The sequence below is a fragment of the Bombina bombina genome, chromosome 1, assembly GCF_027579735.1.
Source record: "Bombina bombina isolate aBomBom1 chromosome 1, aBomBom1.pri, whole genome shotgun sequence".
Lineage (NCBI taxonomy): Eukaryota > Metazoa > Chordata > Amphibia > Anura > Bombinatoridae > Bombina > Bombina bombina.
In genome coordinates, this window is record NC_069499.1 from 548,944,546 (window position 1) to 548,962,976 (window position 18,431).

General features: G+C 39.5%; 1 protein-coding gene across 4 annotated transcripts in view; it reads left to right on the forward strand.

Moving 5' to 3' along the window:
• ALS2 (alsin Rho guanine nucleotide exchange factor ALS2) overlaps nucleotides 1-18,431 on the forward strand; it is a 558,121-nt gene that overhangs the window by 148,475 nt on the left and 391,215 nt on the right. For all 4 annotated transcript variants that reach the window (XM_053698688.1, XM_053698690.1, XM_053698692.1 and 1 more), the window contains exon 6: nucleotides 18,022-18,190. In XM_053698688.1, coding sequence (XP_053554663.1) covers nucleotides 18,022-18,190 — 169 coding nt within the window. The remainder of the gene's footprint in view (nucleotides 1-18,021; nucleotides 18,191-18,431) is intronic.

An 18,431-nucleotide genomic window follows, 5' to 3' on the forward strand; every position in this document is an offset into this window, starting at 1 on the left:
TTGAGGCTACCTAGGTTTAGCTTTTCAAAAATACCACCAAGGGAACAAAGCAAATTTGATGATAAAAGTAAATTGAAAAGTTGTTTAAAATTGCATGCCCTATCTGAATCATGAAAGTTTAATTTTGACTAGACTGTCCCTTTAAGAGTCAACACTAATTGCCTGAATTACAAGTCTGCCAAAAGATCTGAGATAAGGAGGCAGTCCGCAGATGCTTAGATAAAAGGTAATTACAGAGATAAACAGTATATATCCATAACGGTGTTAGTTATGCAAAACTGGAAAATCTATACTATAATCGCGTCCGTCGCCAGTTGCGCACGCATCCTCAAAGGAATGTTGGCTGCGCGATGCAGCCAAAACAATGTTGCTGCCATTTTTGGAATCCACCTGGATGCAGCATAGGCAAACCCAAAGCCTAAAAAAAATGAATCAATAAAACACGCAACCGTCTGCACGAAATAACGAAAAAATATGCAACCGTCTGCACGAAATAACGAAAAAACATGTAACTGCCTGCAAGAAATAAATAAAAAAACACGTAACCGGCCACACGAAGTATAACAAAAAAAACCTAACCTCCCGCACAGAGTATTAACGAACACCTAAACCGCAAACCCCCACATCGCAAAATAATAAAGTAATTAACCCCTAATCTGCAAATAACATAATTAAAATATTTACCCCTAAACCGTCAACCCCCACATCGCAATAAACATAATAACCCCTGAACCACCAAACCCCCACATCGCAATAAACATAATTAAGCTTAACCTAGGAGGTTCATATGCTAATTTCTTAGACCTTGAAGACTGCCTCTAATCTGAATGCGTTTTGACCACTAGAGGACATTAGTTCATCTGTTTCATATAGATAACATTGAGCGTATGCATGTGAAGTGACCTAGAAGTAAGCACCGATTGGCTAAAATGCAAGTCTGTCAAAAGAACTGAAATAAGGGGGCAGTTAGCAGAAGCTTAGATACAAGGTAATTACAGAGGTAAAAAGTATATTATTATAACTGGGGAATGGGTAATAAAGGGATTATCTTTCTTTTTAAACAACAATAATTCTGTTGTTGACTGTCCCTTTAAATAAAACCTAACATTAATTTACAAACAAAAAAAATAATCTAAAATTCCAAAAAATTAAAATCTCTAAAATTACAAAAAAAAAAGAAAAATTAAACCTAATCCCTATGAAAATAAAAAAGCCCCCCAAAAATAAAAACACCCCCTAATCTAAACTACCAATAGCCCTTAAAAGGACCTTTTATAGGACATTGCCCTAAGTTAAACAGCTCTTTCTTTCATGTAATTGGCCAGAGTCCATGAGCTAGTGACGTATGAGATATACAATCCTACCAGGAGCGGCAAAGTTTCCCAAACCTCAAAATGCCTATAAATACACCCCTCACCACACCCACAATTCAGTTTTACAAAGTTTGCCTCCTATGGAGGTGGTGAAGTAAGTTTTTGTGCTAAGATTTCTACGTTGATATGCACTTCTCAGCATTTTGAAGCCCGATTCCTCTCAGAGTACAGTGAATGTCCGAGGGATATGAAGGGAGTATCACCTATTGAATGCAATGGTTTTCCTCACGGGAGATCTATTTCATAGGTTCTCTGTTATCGGTCGTAGAGATTCATCTCGTACCTCCCTTTCTTTCATGTAATTAGCAAGAGTCCATGAGCTAGTGACGTATGGGATATACATTCCTACCAGGAGGGGCAAAGTTTCCCAAACCTTAAAATGCCTATAAATACACCCCTCACCACACCCACAATTCAGTTTTACAAACTTTGCCTCCTATGGAGGTGGTGAAATAAGTTTGTGCTAGATTCTACGTTGATATGCGCTCCGCAGCAATTTGGAGCCCGGTTTTCCTCTCAGCGTGCAGTGAATGTCAGAGGGATGTGAGGAGAGTATTGCCTATTTGAATGCAGTGATCTCCTTCTACGGGGTCTATTTCATAGGTTCTCTGTTATCGGTCGTAGAGATTCATCTCTTACCTCCCTTTTCAGATCGACGATATACTCTTATTTATATACCATTTCCTCTGCTGATTCTCGTTTCAGTACTGGTTTGGCTTTCTACAAACATGTAGATGAGTGTCCTGGGGTAAGTAAATCTTATTTTCTGTGACACTCTAAGCTATGGTTGGGCACTTTGTTTATAAAGTTCTAAATATATGTATTCAAACATTTATTTGCCTTGACTCAGAATGTTAAACATTCCTTATTTTTCAGACAGTCAGTTTCATATTTGGGATAATGCATTTGAATTAATCATTTTTTCTTACCTTCAAAAATTTGACTCTTTTTTTCCCTGTGGGCTGTTAGGCTCGCGGGGGCTGAAAATGCTTCATTTTATTGCGTCATTCTTGGCGCGGACTTTTTTGGCGCAAAAAATCTTTTCCGTTTCCGGCGTCATACGTGTCGCCGGAAGTTGCGTCATTTTTTTACGTTATTTTGCGCCAAAAATGTCAGCGTTCCGGATGTGGCGTCATTTTTGGCGCCAAAAGCATTTAGGCGCCAAATAATGTGGGCGTCTTATTTGGCGCTAAAAAATATGGGCGTCGCTTTTGTCTCCACATTATTTTAGTCTCATTTTTCTTTACTTCTGGTTGCTAGAAGCTTGTTCTTTGGCATTTTTTCCCATTCCTGAAACTGTCATTTAAGGAATTTGATCAATTTTGCTTTATATGTTGTTTTTTCTCTTACATATTGCAAGATGTCTCACGTTGCATCTGAGTCAGAAGATACTACAGGAAAATCGCTGTCTAGTGCTGGATCTACCAAAGCTAAGTGTATCTGCTGTAAATTTTTGGTAGCTATTCCTTCGGCTGTTGTTTGTATTAATTGTCATGACAAACTTGTTAATGCAGATAATATTTCCTTTAGTAAAGTACCATTGCCTGTTGCTGTTCCTTCAACATCTAAGGTGCAGAATGTTCCTGATAACATAAGAGATTTTGTTTCTGAATCCATCAAGAAGGCTATGTCTGTTATTTCTCCTTCTAGTAAACGTAAAAAATCTTTTAAAACTTCTCTCCCTACAGATGAATTTTTAAATGAACATCATCATTCTGATTCTGATGACTCTTCTGGTTCAGAGGATTCTGTCTCAGAGATTGATGCTGATAAATCTTCATATTTATTTAAAATGGAATTTATTCGTTCTTTACTTAAAGAAGTACTAATTGCTTTAGAAATAGAGGATTCTGGTCCTCTTGATACTAATTCTAAACGTTTAGATAAGGTATTTAAATCTCCTGTGGTTATTCCAGAAGTTTTTCCTGTTCCTAATGCTGTTTCTGCAGTAATTTCCAAAGAATGGGATAAATTGGGTAATTCATTTACTCCTTCTAAACGTTTTAAGCAATTATATCCTGTGCCGTCTGACAGATTAGAATTTTGGGATAAAATCCCTAAAGTTGATGGGGCTATTTCTACCCTTGCTAAACGTACTACTATTCCTACGTCAGATGGTACTTCGTTTAAGGATCCTTTAGATAGGAAAATTGAATCCTTTCTAAGAAAAGCTTATCTGTGTTCAGGTAATCTTCTTAGACCTGCTATATCATTGGCTGATGTTGCTGCAGCTTCAACGTTTTGGTTGGAAACTTTAGCGCAACAAGTAACAGATCATGATTCTCATGATATTATTATTCTTCTTCAGCATGCTAATAATTTTATCTGTGATGCCATTTTTGATATTATCAGAGTTGATGTCAGGTTTATGTCTCTAGCTATTTTAGCTAGAAGAGCTTTATAGCTTAAGACTTGGAATGCTGATATGGCTTCTAAATCAACTCTACTTTCCATTTCTTTCCAGGGTAACAAATGATTTGGTTCTCAGTTGGATTCTATTATCTCAACTGTTACTGGTGGGAAAGGAACTTTTTTACCACAGGATAAAAAATCTAAGGGTAAAAACAGGGCTAATAATCGTTTTCGTTCCTTTCATTTCAACAAAGAACAAAAGCCTAATCCTTCATCCTCAGGAGCAGTTTCAGTTTGGAAACCATCTCCAGTCTGGAATAAATCCAAGCCTGCTAGAAAGGCAAAGCCGGCTTCTAAGTCCACATGAAGGTGCGGCCCTCATTCCAGCTCAGCTGGTAGGGGGCAGGTTACGTTTTTTTCAAAGAAATTTGGATCAATTCTGTTCACAATCTTTGGATTCAGAACATTGTTTCAGAAGGGTACAGAATTGGTTTCAAGATGAGACCTCCTGCAAAGAGATTTTTTCTTTCCCGTGTCCCAGTAAATCCAGTGAAAGCTCAAGCATTTCTGAATTGTGTTTCAGATCTAGAGTTGGCTGGAGTAATTATGCCAGTTCCAGTTTCGGAACAGGGGATGGGGTTTTATTCAAATCTCTTCATTGTACCAAAGAAGGAGAATTCCTTCAGACCAGTTCTGGATCTAAAAATATTGAATCGTTATGTAAGGATACCAACATTCAAGATGGTAACTGTAAGGACTATCTTGCCTTTTGTTCAGCAAGGGCATTATATGTCCACAATAGATTTACAGGATGCATATCTGCATATTCCGATTCATCCAGATCACTATCAGTTCCTGAGATTCTCTTTTCTGGACAAGCATTACCAGTTTGTGGCTCTGCCGTTTGGCCTAGCTACAGCTCCAAGAATTTTTACAAAGGTTCTCGGTGCCCTTCTGTCTGTAATCAGAGAACAGGGTATTGTGGTATTTCCTTATTTGGACGATATCTTGGTACTTGCTCAGTCTTTACATTTAGCCGAATCTCATACAAATCGACTTGTGTTGTTTCTTCAAGATCATGGTTGGAGGATCAATTTACCAAAAAGTTCATTGATTCCTCAGACAAGGGTAACCTTTCTGGGTTTCCAGATAGATTCAGTGTCCATGACTCTGTCTTTAACAGACAAGAGACGTCTAAAATTGATTTCAGCTTGTCGAAACCTTCAGTCACAATCATTCCCTTCGGTAGCCTTATGCATGGAAATTCTAGGTCTTATGACTGCTGCATCGGACGCGATCCCCTTTGCTCGTTTTCACATGCAACCTCTTCAGCTCTGTATGCTGAATCAATGGTGCAAGGATTACACAAAGATATCTCAATTAATATCTTTAAAACCGATTGTTCGACACTCTCTAACGTGGTGGACAGATCACCATCGTTTAATTCAGGGGGCTTCTTTTGTGCTTCCGACCTGGACTGTAATTTCAACTGACGGCACAAGGAGTTTGGGAATCTCAGGAGGTGAGATTACCGATTAATATTTTGGAACTCCGTGCAATTTTCAGAGCTCTTCAGTTTTGGCCTCTTCTGAAGAGAGAATCGTTCATTTGTTTTCAGACAGACAATGTCACAACTGTGGCATACATCAATCATCAAGGAGGGACTCACAGTCCTCTGGCTATGAAAGAAGTATCTCGAATTTTGGTTTGGGCGGAATCCAGCTCCTGTCTAATCTCTGCGGTTCATATCCCAGGTATAGACAATTGGGAAGCGGATTATCTCAGTCGCCAAACGTTGCATCCGGGCGAATGGTCTCTTCACCCAGAGGTATTTCTTCAGATTGTTCAAATGTGGGAACTTCCAGAAATAGATCTGATGGCGTCTCATCTAAACAAGAAACTTCCCAGGTATCTGTCCAGATCCCGGGATCCTCAGGCGGAGGCAGTGGATGCATTATCACTTCCTTGGAAGTATCATCCTGCCTATATCTTTCCGCCTCTAGTTCTTCTTCCAAGAGTAATCTCCAAGATTCTGAAGGAATGCTCGTTTGTTCTGCTGGTAGCTCCGGCATGGCCTCACAGGTTTTGGTATGCGGATCTTGTCCGGATGGCCTCTTGCCAACCGTGGACTCTTCCGTTAAGACCAGACCTTCTGTCACAAGGTCCTTTTGGTCCTTTTTTCCATCAGGATCTCAAATCCTTAAATTTAAAGGTATGGAGATTGAGCGCTTAATTCTTGGTCAAAGAGGTTTCTCTGACTCTGTGATTAATACTATGTTACAGGCTCGTAAATCTGTATCTAGAGAGACTTATATTTCTTGGTGTCTTTCTCATCATTTTTCTTGGCATTCTTTTAGAATACCGAGAATTTTACAGTTTCTTCAGGATGGTTTAGATAAGGGTTTGTCCGCAAGTTCCTTGAAAGGACAAATCTCTGCTCTTTCTGTTCTTTTTCACAGAAAGATTGCTATTCTTCCTGATATTCATTGTTTTGTACAAGCTTTGGTTTGTATAAAACCTGTCATTAAGTCAATTTCTCCTCCTTGGAGTTTGAATTTGGTTCTGGGAGCTCTTCAAGCTACTCCGTTTGAACCTATGCATTCATTGGACATTAAATTACTTTCTTGGAAAGTTTTGTTCCTTTTGGCCATCTCTTCTGCCAGAAGAGTTTCTGAATTATCTGCTCTTTCTTGTGAGTCTCCTTTTCTGATTTTTCATCAGGATAAGGCGGTGTTGCGAACTTCTTTTGAATTTTTACCTAAAGTTGTGAATTCCAACAACATTAGTAGAGAAATTGTGGTTCCTTCATTATGTCCTAATCCTAAGAATTCTAAGGAGAAATTGTTGCATTCTTTGGATGTTGTTAGAGCTTTGAAATATTATGTTGAAGCTACTAAGTCTTTCCGAAAGACTTCTAGTCTATTTGTTATCTTTTCCGGTTCTAGAAAAGGCCAGAAAGCTTCTGCCATTTCTTTGGCATCTTGGTTGAAATCTTTAATTCATCTTGCCTATGTTGAGTCGGGTAAAACTCCGCCTCAGAGGATTACAGCTCATTCTACTAGGTCAGTTTCTACTTCCTGGGCGTTTAGGAATGAAGCTTCGGTTGATCAGATTTGCAAAGCAGCAACTTGGTCCTCTTTGCATACTTTTACTAAATTCTACCATTTTGATGTATTTTCTTCTTCTGAAGCAGTTTTTGGTAGAACTGACTTCAGGCAGCGGTTTCAGTTTGAATCTTCTGCTTATGTTTTTCATTGAACTTTATTTTGGGTGTGGATTATTTTCAGCAGGAATTGGCTGTCTTTATTTTATCCCTCCCTCTCTAGTGACTCTTGTGTGGAAAGATCCACATCTTGGGTAATCATTATCCCATACGTCACTAGCTCATGGACTCTTGCTAATTACATGAAAGAAAACATAATTTATGTAAGAACTTACCTGATAAATTCATTTCTTTCATATTAGCAAGAGTCCATGAGGCCCGCCCTTTTTTCGTGGTGGTTATGATTTTTGTATAAAGCACAATTATTCCAATTCCTTATTTTTTTATGCTTTCGCACTTTCTTATCACCCCACTTCTTGGCTATTCGTTAAACTGAATTGTGGGTGTGGTGAGGGGTGTATTTATAGGCATTTTAAGGTTTGGGAAACTTTGCCCCTCCTGGTAGGAATGTATATCCCATACGTCACTAGCTCATGGACTCTTGCTAATATGAAAGAAATGAATTTATCAGGTAAGTTCTTACATAAATTATGTTTTTCAGATCGAGCATATACTCTCATATTCCATTACCTCTACTGATAACCATTTCAGTACTGGTTTGGCTATCTGCTATATGTGGATGGGTGTCTTTTGGTAAGTATGTTTTCATTACTTAAGACACTCTCAGCTATGGTTTGGCACTTTATGTATTTATATGAAGTTCTAAATATATGTATTGTACTTATATTTGCCATGAGTCAGGTTTAAGTATATTTCCTTTTTGCAGACGGTCAGTTTCATTTCTGGGATATGCATTTTTTAGGAAAAAATGTTTTTCTTACCTGGGCTATAGTCTTTTTTTTCAATTGACTGTTCTTTAAAATTCGCGGGCAAAATTAGGCTCACAAGGGCGGATAATGCCAAAGTATATTGCGTCATTTTTGGCGCTAAGTTGCGTTCGATGACGCAAATTTGTAATTTCCGGCGTCTTAGTTGACGCCAAGTCCTTTCACAAGGTTGCGTCTTTAATGACGCGAGTGTGTCATTTCCAGATGTTGTTGCCAAAAAAATTTTTTATGTTTGTGTTGTGCGTCATACTTGGTGCCAAATATTTTCATTATTTAAAACCCCATTCCTATATGCCTCTTGCCTTTTCTCTTGTAAGGTGTATCCAGTCCACGGATCATCCATTACTTGTGGGATATTCTCCTTCCCAACAGGAAGTTGCAAGAGGACACCCACAGCAGAGCTGCCATATAGCTCCTCCCCTAACTGCCATATCCAGTCATTCTCTTGCAACTCTCAACAAAGATGGAGGTAGTAAGAGGAAAGTGGTGAAATATAATTAGTTTTGTCTTCAATCAAAAGTTTATTATTTTTAAATGGTACCTGAGTTGTACTATTTTATCTCAGGCAGCATTTAGAAGAAGAATCTGCCTGCGTTTTCTATGATCTTAGCAGAAGTAACTAAGATCCACTGCTGTTCTCACATATGTCTGAGGAGTGAGGTAACTTCAGAGGGAGAATGGCGGGCATGTTATCCTGCAATGAGGTATGTGCAGTTTTACGTTTTTCTAGGGTTGGAATTGCTAGAAAATGCTGCTTATACCGGATTAATGTAAGTTAAGCCTAAATACAGTGATTTAATAGCGACTAGTATCAGGCTTACTATCAGAGATATATACTCTTATAAATGTGCAATATAAAACGTTTGCTGGCATGTTTAATCGTTTTTATATATGCTTTGGTGATAAAACTTATTGGGGCCTAGTTTTTTCCACATGGCTGGCTTGCTTTTTGCCTAGAAACAGTTTCCTGAGGCTTTCCACTGTTGTAGTATGAGTGGGAGGGGCCTATTTTAGTGCTTTTTTGCGCAGTTAAAATTGCAGACAGAGACATTCAGCTTCCCTCAACAGTCCCCTGCATGCTATAGGACATCTCTGAAGGGCTCTAAAGGCTTCAAAAGTCGTTTATTGAGGAAGGTAGGGCCACAGCTGAGCTGTGGCAGTTGTTGTGACTGTTTAAAAAACGTTTAATTCGTTTTTTTTATCCGTTTTTTGCATTAAGGGGTTAATCATTCATTTGCAAGTGGGTGCAATGCTCTGCTAACCTATTACATACACTGTAAAAATTTACCTGACGGAGTCCAGGTTATCAAAACTTCTAAATTCTTGCCGTGTTCTCCATTCTATTCCGCGCCCTTCGGTGGCTCAGTGCATGGAGGTAATCGGCTTAATGGTAGCGGCAATGGACATAGTTCCGTTTGCATGCCTACATCTCAGACCGCTGTAACTATGCATGCTCAGTCAGTGGAATGGGGATTACACAGATTTGTCCCCTCTACTAAATCTGGATCAAGAGTCCAGAAATTCTCTTCTCTGGTGGCTATCTCGGGTCCACCTGTCCAAAGGTATGACCTTTCGCAGGCCAGATTGGACAATTGTAACGACAGATGCCAGCCTTCTAGGTTGGGGTGCAGTCTGGAACTCCCTGAAGGCTCAGGGATCGTGGACTCAGGAGGAGAAACGCCTTCCAATAAATATTCTGGAATTAAGAGCGATATTCAATGCTCTTCAAGCTTGGCCTCAGTTATCAACTCTGAGGTTCATCAGATTTCAGTCGGACAACATCACGACTGTGGCTTACATCAACCATCAAGGGGGAACAAGGAGTTACCTAGCGATGTTAGAAGTCTCCAAGATAATTCGCTGGGCAGAGAGACACTCTTGCCACCTCTCAGCGATCTATATCCCAGGTGTAGAGAACTGGGAGGCGGATTTTCTAAGTCGCCAGACTTTTCATCCGGGGGAGTGGGAACTCCATCCGGAGGTGTTTGCTCAATTGATTCATCGTTGGGGCAAACCAGAACTGGATCTCATGGCATCTCGCCAGAACGCCAAGCTTCCTTGTTACGGTTCCAGGTCCAGGGACCCAGAAGCGACGCTGATAGATGCTCTAGCAGCGCCTTGGTCTTTCAACCTGGCTTATGTGTTTCCACCGTTTCCTCTGCTCCCTCGACTGATTGCCAAAATCAAGCAGGAGAGAGCATCAGTGATCTTGATAGCACCTGCGTGGCCACGCAGGACCTGGTATGCAGACCTAGTGGACATGTCATCCTTTCCACCTTGGACTCTGCCTTTGAGACAAGACCTTCTACTACAAGGTCCTTTCAATCATCCAAATCTAATTTCTCTGAGACTGACTGCCTGGAGATTGAACGCTTGATTTTATCAAAGCGTGGCTTCTCCGAGTCAGTCATTGATACCTTAATTCAGGCACGGAAGCCTGTCACCAGGAAAATCTACCATGAGATATGGCGTAAATATCTTTATTGGTGTAAATCCAAGAATTACTCATGGAGTAAGGTTAGGATTCCCAGGATATTGTCTTTTCTCCAAGAGGGTTTGGAAAAAGGATTATCAGCTAGTTCTTTAAAGGGACAGATTTCTGCCCTGTCTATTCTTTTGCACAAGCGTCTGGCAGATATTCCAGACGTTCAGGCATTTTGTCAGGCTTTGGTTAGAATCAAGCCTGTGTTTAAACCTGTTGCTCCTCCATGGAGCTTAAACTTGGTTCTTAAAGTTCTTCAAGGGGTTCAGTTTGAATCTCTTCATTCTATAGATATTAAACTTTTATCTTGGAAAGTTCTTTTTTTGATGGCTATTTCCTCGGCTCGTAGAGTCTCCGAGTTATCTGCTTTACAATGTGATTCTCCTTATCTGATCTTCCATGCAGATAAGGTAGTTCTGCGTACAAAACCTGGGTTTTTGCCTAAGGTGGTATCTACTAAGAATATCAATCAAGAGATTGTTGTTCCTTCATTGTGCCCTAATCCTTCTTCAAAGAAGGAACGTCTTTTACATAATCTGGACGTAGTCCGTGCTTTAAAGTTTTACTTACAAGCTACTAAAGATTTTCATCAAACATCTGCTTTGTTTGTTGTTTACTCTGGACAGAGGAGAGGTCAAAAGGCTTCGGCAACCTCTCTTTCTTTTTGGCTAAGAAGCATAATACGCTTAGCCTATGAGACTGCTGGACAGCAGCCCCCTGAAAGGATTACAGCTCATTCTACTAGAGCTGTGGCTTCCACTTGGGCCTTTAAAAATTAGCCTTCTGTTGAACAGATTTGCAAGGCGGCGACTTGGTCTTCGCTTCATACTTTTTCAAAATTCTACAAATTTGATACTTTTGCTTCTTCGGAGGCTATTTTTGGGAGAAAGGTTTTACAGGCAGTGGTACCTTCCATTTAAGTACCTACCTTGTCCCTCCCTTCATCCGTGTACTTTAGCTTTGGTATTGGTATCCCACAAGTAATGGATGATCCGTGGACTGGATACACCTTACAGGAGAAAACACAATTTATGCTTACCTGATAAATTTATTTCTCTTGTGGTATATCCAGTCCACGGCCCGCCCTGTCAGTTTAAGGCAGGTCAAAATTTAAATTTAAACTACAGTCACCACTGCACCCTATGGTTTCTCCTTTCTCGGCTTGTTTCGGTCGAATGACTGGATATGGCAGTTAGGGGAGGAGCTATATAGCAGCTCTGCTGTGGGTGTCCTCTTGCAACTTCCTGTTGGGAAGGAGAATATCCCACAAGTAATGGATGATCCGTGGACTGGATACACCACAAGAGAAATAAATTTATCTGGTAAGCATAAATTGTGTTTTTTCTCTATCAGAGGGCTATGCTGTTTGCATTTTTTCCCATTCCTGAAACTGCCATTTAAGGAAATTGATCATTTTGCTTTATATGTTGTTTTTTTCTCTTACATTTGCAAGATGTCTCAATCTGATCCTGTCTCAGAAACCACTGTTGGAACCCTGCTGTACATTGCCTGTTGTTGTTCTTTCAACATCTAATGTACAAGATATACCTGTGAATTTAAAACATTATATTGCTGATTCTATTCTGAAGGCTTTGTCTGCCATCCCGCCTTCTAATAAACATAAAAGGTCTTTTAAAACTTCTCATAAAGTTGATAAAATTTCAAATGACCGACAACATGCTGAATTATCCTCCTCTGATTAGGATCTATCTGATTCAGAAGATCCTTCCTCAGATATTGACACTGACAAATCTACTTATTTATTTAAAATGGAGTATATTCGTTCTTTGTTAAAAGAAGTGTTGATTACATTGGATATTGAGGAAATTAGTCCTCTTGATATTAAAACTAGTAAACGTTTAAATTCTGTTTATAAACCTTCTGTGGTTATTCCAGAGGTTTTTCCAGTTCCTGATGCTATTTCTGATATGATTTCTAAAAATGGAATAGGCCTGGTACTTCTTTTTTTCCTTCTTCAGTTACATTGGAGTTTTGGGAAAAGATCCCCAAAATTGATGGGGCTATCTCTACTCTTGCTAAACGTACTACTATTCCTATGGAAGATAGTACTTCCTTTAAAGATCCTCTAGATAGGAAACTTGAATCTTATCTAAGGAAAGCCTATTTATATTCTGTCATCTTCTCAGGCATGCAATTTCTTTGGCTAATGTTACAGCTGCATCAACGTTTTGGTTGGAGAATTTAACGCAACAAGAAATGGATTCTGATTTGTCTAGCATTGTTTGCTTGCTTCAACATGCTAATCATTTTATTTGTAATGCCATTTTTGATATCATCAAAATTGATGTTAAATCTATGTTTTTAGCTAGAAGAGCTTTATGGCTTAAATCTTGAAATCCTGACATGAATTCCAAGTCTAGATTGCTATCTCTTTCTTTCCGAGGTAATAAATTATTTGGTTCTCAGTTGGATTCGATTATTTCAACTGTCACTGGGGGGGAGGGAGTTTTTTTGCCTCAGGATAAAAGACCTAAGGTCAAATCTAAAGCTTCTAACCGTTTTCGTTCCTTTCGACAAATTAAGGAACAGAAACCTATTCCTTTCCTCAAGGAATCTGTTTCCAATTGGAAACCTTCTTCAAATTGGAATAAATCCAAGCCGTTTAAGAAACCAAAGCCAACCCCCAAGTCTGCATGAAGGTGTGGCCCTTATTCCAGCTCAGCTGGTAGGGAGCAGATTAAGATTTTTCAAGGATGTTTGGACAAATTCTGTCTAAAATCAATGGATTCTTAGTATTGTCTCTCAGGGGTATCGAATACGATTCAGAGTAAGACCTCCTGTGAGAAGATATTTTCTCACACATCCCAGCAAATCCAGTATAGGCTCAGGCTTTCCTGAAGTGTGTTTCAGACCTGGAGCTTTCAGGGGTAATCATGCCAGTTCCATTTCAGGAACAGGGTCTGGGGTTTTATTCAAATCTATTCATTGTCCCAAAGAAAGAAAATTCTTTCAGACCAGTTCTGGATCTAAAAATTTTGAATCGTTATGTAAGAGTACCAACTTTCAAAATGGTGACTATAAGGACTATTCTGCCTTTTGTTCAGCAAGGGCATTATATGTCCACAATAGACTTACAGGATGCATATCTTCATATTCCGATTCATCCAGATCATTATCAGTTTCTGAGATTCTCTTTTCTAGACAAGCATTACCAATTTGTCGCTCTTCCTTTTGGCCTAGCGACAGCTCCAAGAATCTTTTCAAAGGTTTTCGGTGCCCTACTCTCTGTAATCAGAGAACGGAGTATTGCAGTGTTTCCTTATTTGGACGATATCTTGGTACTAGCTCAGTCTTTACATTCTGCAGAATCTCACACGAATCAACTAGTGTTGTTTCTTCGAAAACATGGTTGGAGGATCAATTTACTAAAAAGTTATTTGATTCCTCTGACAAGGGTCTCCTTTTTAGGTTTCCAGATAGATTCAGTGTCCATGACTCTGTCTCTGACAGACAAGAGACGATTAAAATTGGTTTCAGCTTGTCGGAACCTTCAGTCTCAGTCATTCCCTTCAGTAGCTATGTGCATGGAAGTTTTAGGTCTCATGACTGCAGCATCGGACGCGATCTCCTTTGCTCGTTTTCATATGAGACCTCTCCAGCTTTGTATGCTGAACCAATGGTGCAGGGATTATACAAGGATATCACAATTAATATCCTTAAATCCCAATGTTCAACTATCTCTGACTTGGTGGTTAGATCACCATCGTATAGTTCTAGGGTCCTCTTTTTGTTCGTTCAACGTGGACTGTGATCACAACGGATGCACGTCTTTCAGGTTGGGGAGCTGTTTGCGGATCTCTGCCAGCACAAGGGGTTTGGAAATCTCAAGAGGCGAGATTACAATCAATATTTTGGAACTCCATGCGATTTTCAGGGCTCTTCAGATCTGGCCTCTGTTGAAGAGAGAACCGTTTATTTATTTTCAGACAGACAATATAACAACTGTGGCATATGTCAATCATCAGCGTGGGACTCACAGTCCCCAAACTATGAAAGACCTATCCCGGATACTTGTCTAATTTCTGTGGTTCATATCCCAGGTATAGACAATTGGGAAGCGGATTATCTCAGCCGTCAGACTTTACATCCGGGGGAGTGGTCCCTCCATCCAGATGTGTTTTCTCAGATTGTTCAGATGTGGGTGTCTTCCAGAAATAGATCTGATGTCTTCTCATCTAAACAAGAAACTTCCCAGGTACCTGTCCAGGTTCAGGGATCCTCAGGCGGAAGCAGTGGATGCGTTGACACTTGCTTGGTGTTACCAACCTGCTTATATTTTCCCGTCTCTAGTTCTTCTTCAAAGAGTGATCTCCAAAATCATCATGGAGCAATCGTTTGTGTTGCTGGTGGCTCCAGCATGGCCTCACAAGTTTTGCTATGCGGATCTTGTTCGGATGTCCAGTTGCCAACCTTGGCCACTTCCTTTAAGGCCGGACCTTCTATCTCGAGGTCCGTTATTCCATCAGGATCTCAAATCATTAAATTTGAAGGTATGGAAGTTGAACGCCTAGTGCTTAGTCATAGAGGTTTCTCTGACTCAGTGATTAATACTATGTTACAGGCTCATAAATCTGTTTCTAGAAAGATGTGAAGACTTATATTTCATGGTGTTCTTTTCATAAATTCTCTTGGCATTCTTTTAGAATTCCTAGAATTTTACAGTTTCTTCAGGATGGTTTGGATAAGGGGTTGTCTGCAAGTTCCTTGAAGGGACAAATCTCTGCTCTTTCTGTTTTATTTCACAGAAAGATTGCTAAGCTTCCTGACATTTATTGTTTTGTTCAGGCTTTGGTTCGTATCAAGCCTGTTATTAACTCAATCTCTCCTTGTTGCAGTCTTAATTTGGTTTTGAAGGCTTTACAGACTCCTCCATTTGAGCCTATGCATTCTTTGAACATTAAAATACTTTCTTGGAAAGTGTCTTTACTTTTGGCCATCTCTTCTGCTAGAAGAGTTTCTGAATTATCTTCTCTTTCTTGTGAATCTCCTTTTCTGATTTTCCATCAGGATAAGGCAGTTTTGCAGACTTCATTTAAATTCTTATCTAAGGTTGTGAATTCTAACAACATTAATAGAGAAATTGTTGCCCCTTCCTTGTGTCCTAATCCTAAGAATTCTTTGGAGAGATCTTTACATTCTTTGGATGTGGTGAGACCTCTGAAATATTATTATGTTGAAGCTACTAAAGATTTCAGGAAGACTTCTAGTCTATTTGTTATGTTTTCTGGTTCTAGGAAAGGTCAGAAGGCTTCTGCCGTTTCCTTGGCATTGTGGTTAAAGCTTTTGATTCATCAAGCTTATTTGGAGTCGGGTCAAGCCCCGCCTCAAAGAATTACAGCTCATTCTACTAGATCAGTCTCCACTTCGTGGGCTTTTAAGAATGAAGCTTCAGTTGATCAGATTTGCAAAGCAGCAACTTGGTCTTCTTTGCATACATTTACTAAATTCTACCGTTTTGATGTATTCGCTACTTCGGAAGCAGTTTTTGGTAGAAAAGTTCTTCAGGCAGCTGTTTCAGTTTAATTCTTCTGCTTATGTTTTAAGTTTTTCCTTTAATTTATGAGAATAAACTTCTATATTGGGTTGTGGATTAATTTTTTTCAGCGAAAAAATGGCTATTATTATTTTATCCCTCCCTCTCTAGTGACTCTTGTGTGGAGTTCCACATCTTGGGTATTGCTATCCAATACGTCACTAGCTCATGGACTCTTGCCAATTACATGAAAGAAAACATAATTTATGTAAGAACTTACCTGATAAATTAATTTCTTTCATATTGGCAAGAGTCCATGAGGCCCACCCTTTTTATGGTGGCTATGATTTTTTTGTGTAAAGCACAATTATTTCCAAATTCTTTTGTTGATGCTTTTACTCCTTTCTTTATCACCCCACTACTTGGCTATTTGTTAAACTGAATCGTGGGTGTGCTGAGGGGTGTATTTATAGGCATTTTGAGGTTTGGCACACTTTGCCACGTCACTAGCTCATAGACTCTTGCCAATATGATAGAAATGAATTTATCAGGTAAGTTCTTACATAAATTATGTTTTTACATTAAAAAAAACTAAATCCCCCACTAACAGTAAAAAAAAAACTACCACTAAAAAAAACCTAAACTACCCTTTGCCCCTAAAGGGGCATTTGTATGGGCATTGCCCTTAAAAGGGCATTCAGCTCTTTTACTGCCCTTAAAAGGGCAATCGGCTCTTTTCCAACCAATTAAATCCCTAATCTTAAAAATAAATAAAAATAAATCCTAAAACTAAACCCCAAATAGGTACTCGCCGTTCCTGAAGTCCGGCAGAGAAGGTCTTCTTCCAGGCGGCTCCATCATCTTCTATCTTCATCCGCAGCGAAGGCGGTGCGGAGCTGGCTTTCCCGGTCCTAAACGGTGGCGGTTCTCGCCGGCATGGAGGCTCCTCTTCATGTGATCGTCCACACACTGAAGATTGATTGCAAGGTACCCCATATTTATTGGGGTACCTTGCATTCCTACTGGCTAAAATTCTGAAATCGGCCAATAGGATGAGCTACTGAAATCTTTATTGGCTGATTTTAACAGCCAATAGGAATCCAGTAGCTCTAATCCTATTGGCTGATATCAAAATTTCAGCCAATAGGAATGCAAGGTATCCCAAATTGAATGCGGTACCTTGCATTCAATCTTCAGTGTACGACGGCCATCGAATAGAGAGGTGCCTTCACTCCGCTGAGGATTGCCAGCGCTGAGGACCGCCGCTCCATATCCGCGCATCGGGGAAACGAGCTCCGCACCTCCGCTCTGCGCCGCTATAGCTGAAGATGATGGAGCCGCCTGGAAGAAGACCTCTACTGGACTTCAGGAACGGCGAGTACCTATTTGGGGCTTAGTCTTGGGCTTTTTTTTTTTGGGGTGGCTTTTTTATTTTAGATTAGGGTTTTTTGGGCTGGAAAATATCTGATTGCCCTTTTAAGGGCAATGCCTATACAAATGCCCCTTTAGGGGTTTTTTTTGTGTTAGGTTTTTTATTTTGGGGGGTTTGGTGGGTGAAAGGTTTTACTGTTAGGGGGTAATTGGTAATTTTTGTAAGTAAAGAGCTGTTCACTTTTAAGGGCTATTGGTTGTTTTGTATTCAATTAGGGGGTGTTTTTATTTTGGGGGTATTTTTTTATTTTTATAGGGGTATTAGTTTAGGTTTCATTTTTTTATTTTGGAAAGCTTTGTTTATTTTTTTCTGTAATTTTACTTTTTTTATTTTTTGTAACTTTTGCTTGGGGGTTGTATTTTTTAGACATAGACTGCCCTCTGGGCAGGATTATCCCCTAGTGGTCAATAAAGGGATTATCTATCTTTTTAAACAATACATTTTTGGTGTTTACTATCCCTTTAAGTTATTAACATGTCAGCACTGTTATATCCTGAGGGCTACATTTTTAGCATAAGTACTGCTTTTGCATGAAAAAAAAATAAGTTATTAGAGTGTGTAATAAAAAATGGTTTATTTTTATGTTTACTTTAATTGAACATATTTGTTTTTACTATAGGAGCACTGTTTCATATCCCTTAAATCTGTGGTATGTGATTAGTCACTCATTACTGTAAAGTTGCAGAGATTTAGTTAAGTGATTAGTTTTGATGGACATGGATAATATTATGTCCCTATGTAAAAAGTATGCCAAGTATAATATGCAGACATTTTCAGTGATAGTTACACAAATACATAGCATGTAGTAGAACAAAGAGTCCTTTATTTCTATTTTCAGTTTCTCCAAGGCTTCTGAGGAAAGCAGGACGGGCAAGGATGAGAACAATAGCTTTGACTCCCACAAGCAGTGGAGAGGCCGATGTGCTTTTGCCCTGCTTAAGAACTGAGGTCTGGAGCTGGGGAAGAGGCAAGGAGGGGCAGCTTGGCCATGGAGATGTCTTGCCCAGGTAAATTACTTTACAGTGTTGTAGCAACAAATTAGCCATATCACATATTCATCATTTAAGGGACAGTCTACACCAGCATGGTTATTGTGTAAAAGGAGCATCCCTTTTATTACCCATTTCCCAGTTTTGCATAACCAACACAGTTATATTAATACACTTATTACCTCTGTGATTATCTTGTATCTAAGCCTCTGCAAACTGCCCCCTTATTTCAGGTCTTTTGACAGACTTGCATTTTAGC